The sequence below is a fragment of the Ctenocephalides felis genome, unplaced genomic scaffold (genome assembly GCF_003426905.1).
Source record: "Ctenocephalides felis isolate EL2017-DRISC unplaced genomic scaffold, ASM342690v1 CF-g0.4_SCAFFOLD_03570, whole genome shotgun sequence".
Classification (NCBI taxonomy): domain Eukaryota; kingdom Metazoa; phylum Arthropoda; class Insecta; order Siphonaptera; family Pulicidae; genus Ctenocephalides; species Ctenocephalides felis.
Window position 1 is genome coordinate 6,672,129 of NW_020539724.1, and position 10,238 is coordinate 6,682,366.

The window sequence follows — 10,238 nt, forward strand, 5'->3', positions numbered from 1 at the left end:
CTATGAATAAAGAGCTATAATTTTTAAATTCAAATTATTTTTTAACGTAAAATGTCATCGTGAGGAAATCTCCTAGGCCGCCTTCGATAATATCTCCTTTGTTTACGGAACCAACACCTTGCGGGGTTCCGGTCATTATGAGGTCGCATGGTTCCAATGTCATGAATTGGGAGCAATAACTTATCAATTCGGGGATCTGAAAAATAAAATCAGTAATAATATAAAACTTATTTAGAATCAAAATCAAAGTCATAAATCAGAAGCCAACTAAATAGAGCTTCATCAGTACATGGTAAAGATTTTGTTGCATTTAAATATTGCACAACTATTATCTTAGGCTTTACGACTTTACCCAATAATTTTTGCTAAATTATTTAATTTCCTTTTGATCTTTTACTATTACTAATTAAGAGTCTATTATCTACTAATTAGGAGTCTATTATCTTACTGTAAATATTAAATCAGCAGTAGTCGAATCCTGTCTGGTCAAACCATTGACTTTACACCAAAGTCGCACATCATGAGGATTTGGCAATTCTTGTGTTGATACAAATCGACTCACAGGATTGGAAGTATCAAAACTTTTACTTAAGGCCCAAGGCAACCCATGTTTCATTGATTCTGACTAAAAAAAAACATTTATTCTCCATTAGTAGAATATATACATTAATCTCCTAGATAGAATTCTCACCAGATAACAAGCAGCAGTCATGTCTAAGCCAAGACAGTATCCTCCCACATAATCCATTGCTTCTTTTTCGCTAACATTTTGCATCTTTTTCCAATAATGACTCCTAATTCAATTTCATGTTTGACATCTTTAAAATGAGGATTTAACTGTAAAATAATATATTTTTCAGTTTCATATTTTAAATAAAATAAAATTAGCCATCCTTTACCTCAATTTCTTGCCCTTCTACTATGTAGCAAGATGTTGGTTGGTGAAAATTACAGGAACTGATGGACGAGATCTTCCTGGAGGTAATGCTGATCTACAAAAAAAAATTGTATACATATATTAGAACAAATTTAAAAAAAACAATATCCTTTATCATGATTTTAGAATTTAAATATCAATACTAATATAACAATTATACTTGTAATTGCTTGAAGCAACGATGATCTTTCTTCCTTGCCGAATAAACATCAATACAACAATATCATTTTCATCTTAATGAAAAAAAAAACTTCGAATTTATTTCAAAACTAGACAGGTATCCAAAATTATGACAGCATAGTGTACTGAGATTTTTTATAAAATTTATGGGTATTACAGGAATATTTTTTTGCCAGGGTTTAAGATTAAATATATTTATCAGAAATTATTTAAAAATAATTAATTAATTAATCATGAATTATTTTTAAAAAAATTACTTACTTTTTAGTTTATTTTATTTAAGTTTAGATTAATCGTTTTTTGTTTGAAATTAAAATATATAGAAAAGTTATTAAAAAAACTCTTGCTTATATTTGATTAAATTTTGATCCACACACATAAATACACACACAAAAATTACTTTCTTTATCTGTGAATACACACTTATACTTCTAATTTTGATATCAAAACGATTCAGAATACTTTAACGTGATAAATATAAAATATGGTAAATGTATTTTTTTGGCAAAACATTGTTTTGTTCAAGTTCTTGTTCCAAAAGTTAATTATAGCATTTTTATATAGTTTGCAGCTGTAGATTAATATGTATAGACATGCATACATATTTATATAATTTGATAGGTTTTCGACATTGAAACAATAAACGTTAACGTTTTACAATTGTGATTGCATAAGTAAATAAATTGTATATATTCATTTAAATATGTACTTGTAATTTAACCCGGCTCCAATAATAACTTTTCCATTTTTCACAAAATTTTGTAATTGTGCACTGGTCATTTTATAAAGTATTTGCCTTCACTTGTAATGGAATACTAAAACATGTATGTGTTGTTGATAGGAAAATTCTTGATATGTACTTTTCGAATAAAATTATCAAGAATGACCTCTAAATAAAGATCATGCGATGATTTAAAGAGATTAATTATTATTCAATCATATATGGAAAATATAATATATGATATAACAGTGATTTTTGATAACAGTAATAATCTGCAACAGTTTTATTATAAAAAATAGAACGTAATTAAATGATACAAAATAAATGTTGCAGTTTTGATTGACAAAATAAATTAATAAAAAATGCGATTTTTGATACTTTAAATATAGTGTAGAAGCAGCAATACAATCGCGGTGTTTGCAAGTTAAAAATAACTTAAAAATTATAATTTCATTGAATAATTATGAATACATGTAATAAATATACATCTGATTGATTTTATGTTAAAATATACCTATTTGATACATAAGCAGCCATTGTCGAATTAAATGATGATGGAATAATTTTTCACTTCTTCATTGTTTCGACACTTTATTGTGCCATCATTCAGCAAGAACAAAACACAAAATTAAAAAAAAATCAATTGAACATTTCAATATAAACACTGAAAATTATATTTAAATAGTTATAAAATTAAAAAATCATATTATTTGAACTTTTTGACAGCAACGATCTTCCATTTATTCAAATCGAACTGAAGATAGTGCTGAATGATGATGACACAAATCAAATGTCGAAACGTTAAAATTAAAAAGTGGTAAAAGTGCATTTAATGCAATGAAGTTTCTGCTTAATTACTTCATATATATCTATATATAAAATTTATAAATATATTTATATTTTTTTATTGAAAATATGCATAATTAAGAATACAGATCGATTTTTCTCGAAACTCCAAAGTCCGAACGAAATCATGCATGCCGTAATAGTTAAAGAAATGTTGCAATTCAATTATTCCATGCGCGCTATCGTCCAAGCGTGCCAACATAAATCGAACAAAAACCAATCAAAATTATACACGTATGCGATGCATAAGTAAAAACGTAAATACAAATGCTTGTCATCGTAAATTATCAGATTAGTAAACGGTATCATTGGAAGATCGAATAAAAGTTATATGTTTTTAAAGAATATCAAGTGTAAATTAAACGCGATTTAAATTTATTGTAACATCAAAATGGTGACTTTGACATCTTTTATAAATACATTCAACAATAAACTGTAAGTATGGATTAGTTAATTAGTGTTAATTGCGACTAGATATAATGAAACAACCAGGTGTAATCAGCACTTTTTAAAATATAATTTTTGGAGCCTTTGGCTGGCTGTCAGACTTATGAGAAACTCCCTTAAGTTCTATTAAATTCAAGGACTACAAATGGCTGTTTACAATTACTTAATCATTTTTGGTATATTTTTCTTTTAACGTATATCTTTTCAACCATTAACGTTTTAGAACTATCACTGAGAATTCTCAGGGTCAAGTTGAAACCTGATTGTACAACTTCATTAGATTTAATAAGCCTATGATAGAAAACTAATAATGGGATTTTTGAGTCTGAACAATGTTTATATATAAGAATACTATTCTGATGAAAAGGATACATTTGAGGTACATTTGTACAAATACAAATATTGATATATTGCATTTGCAAATACTTAGTTTTCATCATTATCTACTGCATATTATTTAGTTAAGTCTTGATAATGCAACAAAATAAATTCAGTTACGATATTATCTACTTACCATTTATCCAGGGAAGCGCCAGTCCAGCAACATCTGAAAGGCGTCTACGGGTGTCTGGCAGCTACAACATCATTAGCTAGTATAGGGGCTTACAGTTTCCTTGCAGGATGGCTCTCAGCAGGATTGTTGCCAGCTTTAGGGAGCCCTAGGATTAGGCTTGGGCTTGATGATGACCTCTCCAGATGCCAAAAATTTTAATATGAGACTAGGAATGCTGTTAGGATTAGGATTCTTGTCAGGTATTTATCATTATAGCCCAATTATCAAATTATTTATAGTTTTTTATAACTTCTTGTTGTTCCTTAGGTTTAGGATTAGGACCCTTACTAGCTCATGTGGCCCAAATCAATCCAAGTATAATAACAACTGCATTATTTGGCACTACTTTAGTATTCGTGGCATTCAGCTTATCAGCAATATTTGCTGAACGTGGAAAATGGTTGTTCCTGGGTGGAATTATTGTCAGTGTTTTGAATATGATGTTCTTCTCCTCTTTGGCAAATATTTTCTTGCAAAGCACTTTGATATACCAGGTAAACCATAATCCAAAATAACATAAATAATTAATTGAATCCAGCAACTGATCAAGTTTTGAATTGCAGGCTCACCTTTATGTAGGATTATTTGTTATGTGTGCTTTTGTCCTTTATGATACACAAGCTATTATTGAAAAATTCAGAGCTGGAAGCCGCGACACAGTTGGGCATGCTTTTGACTTGTTCCTTGATTTTATTGGAATCTTCAAACGCCTTCTTATCATCTTGAGCCAAAAGGTAATTTCTGTTAATTTACAGTATTGTGAAATTAATTTAATTAAGAAAATTTAACCAGAAAAATTATTATTACAGGAAGAGAATGAGAAGAAGAAAAGACAGCAATAAGTTCTTAATTTAAGCACCACATTATTTTAATATTTAAAGAATACTATTATATACATATTATACATGGATTAGATAAGTCTTAAGTTGTTGAATATCATTATATTTTCAAATTTATTGCATTTATTATTTATTAAACATTTTCATTTTTATTTCATTAAAATTAGATGTAAATAAATTTGTTAAATAAAAACACCCTCCATTTTTAGAAGTGGTACTCACTAAATTAGTTTTTTCTGATTATATACTATACCTTTTTATAATACTTTATATTAATTATTCTTAATCAAGGATATACTCTTTTAAACAACATTGAAATCTGAATATTTCAAAACTGCCTGAGTTTACCTTACCTTTTGAGCCTTCTATAAAAAACATCAATTGGACATCTTACTTCTTTTTATCCTTGTATCTTCTCAAAGTAGTTAATTATTTTTAGTCAAAAATAACTATAAACAAAAATAGTAAATCTTTGCTTCTGAAAGTTATTAATATAGAAAGATACCTCTCTAAAATAAACCAAAAAGTTAATTATAATATGAGAATTAGGTCTATTATAATATTATATCATTTCAGCTTGAAACAGATAAGTATATTCTACAATAAAAATACATACATCTTAAATCTAATTTAATGCTATTTTATGTTGAAAACGATGAAATATGACACATATCATAAAGTTTCTGGATATATTATATAATGCTTAATACCAAGCATTTATTTAGTCTCATGCATTTTGTTTCATGGCGTTTTTAACATATTTATTCATTAGATCACATTGCTTTATTAAGCGAAATCTTACTTTAATCAGTTTTGAGTATACTATCAATAGAGAATTTTAATTACAATCAAATTTGGAACAGAATTAAGACTTCTTTCTGTCGACAGAAACACTCGCGCCAAATATACTTAAGCAAAAGATTCCATCTATGCAGATATCAACCACAAAAAGCATTCTTAGTTTTACATAATAGCTAGTAATTTGTTTGTGTTTAATGAATTTCGAAAAGGATTACATTATTTTTTAAATATATGATTTATATATATATTTTAGGATATAAATGGAATGGAGGGATATTATATTTAAGTGTTTTTATTACGTATATCGTTGCAATTTTGATTAAGACCTATTTAAGTATTCTAATCCCTAATTCACTTATACTGGAGTTGGCAAGTCTTCAAGGAATTTCAAAATAAGTGCTCATTATGCAAAAATATCTTAATTTTTTACGAAATTGTTAGATTAAAAAGCAAATTCTTGCTTGACTCATGGAAGTTAAAGACATAATATGTACAAATATTGATAATAAATAGAATAATTTTAGTGGCAGACATTATTATATCACGAAAGCATTTACATTATCAGTTTGTATTTGCAAAACCTGATAATGTGTCTAAATTTGTAACAAAGTGAAGGATATAAGCAATTTAATGTATTGTCCAAAAGTTAATAATATATGAATGGCGATGGAAAATATATCACAATCAAAATATATACATATAGTATACTACTCTTGCTGAAATATTTCATTAAATTTACACCTATTGCGATCTGCAATTGTCAGAGACAAGAAATAATATAATATTACTAAATGGGAAGTCAAAATCATTATATGTATATGTATATGCATAAACATATATGCCATTTACTTACAATTAAAATATACCTAATATTAATTTTTATCATTTTTGTTATCAGATCTAAATAACCAGGGCTTAATTTATATATAATCAGATCATTACAGTCAATTTAATATATTTAAAGCAAAAGTTGTATGTAAATATTCCAAACACTGTTGTAAGTGCCCCCTCAAATATAAAAATGTGTTTATATAATAAAGTGCATTTTGTTATCCAACAATTTCATATTTAAATCATTTGAAATTATGGACTTGAATCAAAATGTTTACAAAAATTGTATTTGGTATTCTTTTTATATCTATACGCTTTCTATTTATAAACTTAATGGGACTTTAAAAAATTAAAATTTTGATAATCATATCCATCATATCAGCACATATTTTTTAAGTTTAGCCATATTTAATATATAAAACTATTTTGAGGTATTTTACGTATACATAGTTTACAATAAAACAACAATCGTATACCTGTTTGGAAAATAAAAATCTTAAAAAATATAATTTCTGTTTCAGAATCAGTATACAAATTAAGTGGATCTCAAGATTTGTTATTTAGGACTAGAAAATCGTATATAAAAATCCAAAATAAAATGAAAACTTTAAGACAAGCTAAATTAAAATATAGAGTTTGTTAACATCAAGTTAGTAATCATCCCCATACGATCTTTAAGATAAATGTTATGAATATTAAAAATGTTATTTGTTGACTAAATCTGAGTTTGCTTCAAACATAAAAATCAAATTTTGAGAAAATTTATTGAATGTACATGCAAATAATAAAAATAATGTCTCGCAAGATAAGATAGTAAAAACTTCAATTCTTATTAACTAGAAGTTAACAATATTATACAAAAAGCTTAGCATTTTAATAAAAATTATTGCTAGCCCCACATGGTTTAATAAGGTAAACTGAAATTCCTCAAACAGAAATAAATATAAAATGAATTTTTAAATTTTGTGGCGCTAGCAAGTATGTTAATAATAATTATCATACCACAATTCAATGGTTATTTTCAGTAGGTATACTGTTTTGAGATCTATCAATAACCAGACTATCCTGGCTGTCTTCCTCATCAGAACTGCTACTCAAAGCATTAGGATCTATTCTCTGATCTAACATTCCACTAAGATTATCAGGCCAGAAGCGTTTTGCTGAACCAGCCTTCTTACGTTGAGAAACTGATGAAGTCTGAGCTGAATCTAGAAAAATATGTATAAAAAAAAGTTATAACTTGGACTGAGACATAGCATTCAGGAGAAATATAATAAATGAACATATTATTTAACTAAACATGCACTATAATTATAAAATCAAAAATAGTCATAGTTAAAATACAAAACATTTATAAAATTATTCTATATATATTCAAAAATTTAAAAATCCTACTGGCAATATATTTCTGTTTCAATGTAAATTTACACATGCATATAAAAAAACTGGAGTCCTAAATGTACATTATGGGAATTCATATAAATCATACCACTTATTTTTAAATACTTTAAATGAAAAATAAATTATATGTATTCTAAGATGTATAATATAATGTACTCTATATAATTATTTGAATCTAGAAAACAATCCTAAATTAATTACTAATTTATGTTTTGTCGGAGAAGTCACACATATTTTTGGGTCTTTTGTTTACTAACTTCAAATATTAACTATAATACCTGTAATTAAAACCAATTATTTATTTATTGACCCCTATTTTGAGAACCATATTTCTTTTAATTACTCTACAGAATAGCCTTATCCTTTTCAACTCTAAAATACTATTTTGAACCTCTACCTACAATTTACTTTCATGTTAAAAATCAACATCTTAATCTTACTATGAGTGAATCTGGTTGTCACAGGTACTTCGTTTATTTACAGAATTGAAAACTTAATCTAAATCCTCTTTAATTATATGGAAAACTTGGCCTATTATGACTATCTAAACACAAACTATTCAAATGTAATAGTTTGATGGAAAATTGTCATTGATACCAGGGCTATAATGTCCAAAAGATCCTAAAATATCCATAAAAACATATTTGAATTTAAATTCCGGAAAATAAAACATAAAAGATATTTTGGAAAGTGTAAAATAAAATTTAGCCAAATTTTTATTACCAGCTCTTGGTGACTGACCATCAGTAGCTTCAAGCATAGGTTGCAAAATTCTTCTTCTCGCATTGATAAACCAATTATTAACTTGTAATAGTGTCAAATTTGTTTGAGCAGCTATGTTTCGCTTTTCATCTTCCGTTGGATAAGGATGCTAAAACAATTTTTTATATTAGTTTGGAGCACTTGATAAAAAAAACTATGGTATATATAATTTATTTCTCTTACAACAAGGTGTTGGAATAGCCAAGCTCTCATTACACTAGTGGCTTGCTTAGGTAAAACTCCTCGCTTTTGGCGTCTGGCACTTGTTCCACTCACACTCTCACCACCGCTCTCCTGATCATCTGTACTGGGCATTGGTGACAGTTGACCTGCAGATAAAAAATAATTATTTATATAATACAATTTCTAAGTTTTTGGCCCTTGATGCACATTGAGATTTTGATTATATATACCTGAGTAAGCGTCTGCTCCTGGTGGCATAAGCCCAGCACCAATTTGGCCAATAGGTGTAGTCCCCAAAACTATGCCAGCGCTATCAGATCCTGACGCTTGTAAGGCTGGACTGGTAGAGTTTTCCATGTAAGCAGCACCTTAGAATAAAAAACTGAGATGTATATGATTGCTCCAAAGGATGCATAATGTAAAAAAAAAATATTATTAATACCTGGATTTGGCACAACATTATTATAATCTGGTTCTGAATTAGCATATCTATTATTTTGATCAGAGCAGTTTGTAGGAACATAATTGAACGCGTTCTCTTCCGTATAAGTGTGACTAGGTGCATTCAATGACTAAAAAAAGCCAAAATGAGAATAATAAAATTAAATATTAAAATTTAAATATATACCTGTGATGGACTATTATTTAATTGTGTAGGACTATTTGAATTTGAACTTCCAACGTTGTTGTTATGCTCAAGAGGACCCATTCCGCCTACAACATCAAAAAAAATAATAAAAGCAAGGTAAATTTAAAATAAATATTAATGTAAATTCAAGATACCATTATAATCGGCTCGTAGCAAGTTTTCTGACTGCATTTTGCCTCGTAGGCAGGCAATATATCGGCTGCAAAAATCTCGACATAATTCTTGAACTTTTTCTAATTCTAGTAAGTGTATTCGGAGGACTTGTAGAGCTTTGATCATCTGTAAAATTAGACACAAACTAAGTAAAATGTACTAAACCATAAATTAAAAATTATGTAAGTATAAAGAGTGCTTATATATTTATGAATGCATATTTACTTACAAGACCATCTAATTCAGGCTCATCGATCAGTAAAGGCCTCCTCTCTCTTTGCTGCAACTGTACAAATGCCTAAGAAGAGCATTATTAAGTTATTTTCTGGATTTTATCGTTTATAAAAAGTTAGTCCAGACTAAAAAAAATCTTCACCTGTAAATCTCTAGAAAAACTATCTTCACATGGTGTGGGCGTTCGGTCTTCATTATTGGATTGCTGAGATGTGCAGCCTTGTGTGGCTTGTTCGCAACGTTCCAGCAACAAAGCCAATAGTGGAAACAAAGGATGTCTAGAAATAAAAATAACATTAATATATCTTAATAAATACAATAATGTAGGTATATTAATTTCTAATTACTTGTAAACCGCTCGTTTATCAGCTTCGAATTGAGCTTGGTCGATTGTTACAGGGACCTCTGCCCCAATGAGGGCGCTTTCTTGCATAACTGGTATTCACCTAGAAATAAAAGAAAAACACATTAAGTAACAGCAATTGGACTGGACAAATTGCAGGATCAAATGTTTCAAAAGAAAATTCTTAGAGCCACCATAAACCTCTTCTGGTAACCAATGAGACCATCCAAAACGACTTAGATTTACCAACTGTCCAATAAGTAGTGAGAAAGGGGAACATGAGAAATGAGTATCAACAAAAACTTAGCCAACATCCAAATCCACAATTTCAAGAAGTTGATAAAAAACAACTAGAAGG

General features: G+C 28.2%; 2 protein-coding genes and 1 pseudogene across 2 annotated transcripts in view; 1 reads left to right on the top strand and 2 right to left on the bottom strand.

Moving 5' to 3' along the window:
• Positions 1-944, bottom strand: part of LOC113383151 (acylpyruvase FAHD1, mitochondrial-like) — a gene marked incomplete at its 5' end in the record, with an annotated part of 11,539 nt that extends 10,595 nt beyond the window's left edge. The window contains 5 exon segments of the mRNA XM_026621397.1: positions 1-196; positions 449-625; positions 692-768; positions 771-837; positions 900-944. Of these exon segments, the coding sequence (XP_026477182.1) occupies positions 35-196; positions 449-625; positions 692-768; positions 771-837; positions 900-944 (528 nt within the window).
• A 2,075-nt stretch (positions 945-3,019) lies between these two features.
• On the top strand, positions 3,020-4,718 carry LOC113382992 (annotated as a pseudogene).
• A 2,238-nt stretch (positions 4,719-6,956) lies between these two features.
• Positions 6,957-9,977, bottom strand: LOC113383228 (homeobox protein PKNOX2-like). Its single transcript, XM_026621479.1, has 10 exons — positions 9,885-9,977; positions 9,680-9,815; positions 9,533-9,601; positions 9,285-9,429; positions 9,130-9,215; positions 8,944-9,073; positions 8,732-8,869; positions 8,502-8,647; positions 8,280-8,427; positions 6,957-7,363 (listed from the first exon to the last, which is right to left on the bottom strand). The coding sequence occupies exons 1-10, from the start codon at positions 9,968-9,970 to the stop codon at positions 7,164-7,166; spliced, it is 1,284 nt and encodes a 427-aa protein (XP_026477264.1). The 5' UTR covers positions 9,971-9,977; the 3' UTR covers positions 6,957-7,163.
• Positions 9,978-10,238: the final 261 nt, after the last annotated feature.

Coding starts and splice junctions, on each gene's coding strand:
- LOC113383228 (XM_026621479.1), bottom strand. CDS start 9,970: ATGCAAGAAAGCGCCCTCATTGGGGCAGAGGTCCCTGTAACAATCGAC. Junction 9,602..9,679: donor GTTTTTCTAGAGATTTACAG/GTGAAGATTTTT, acceptor TGCTCTTCTTAG/GCATTTGTACAGTTGCAGCA. Junction 8,648..8,731: donor AGGAGCAGACGCTTACTCAG/GTATATATAATC, acceptor TTTTATCTGCAG/GTCAACTGTCACCAATGCCC.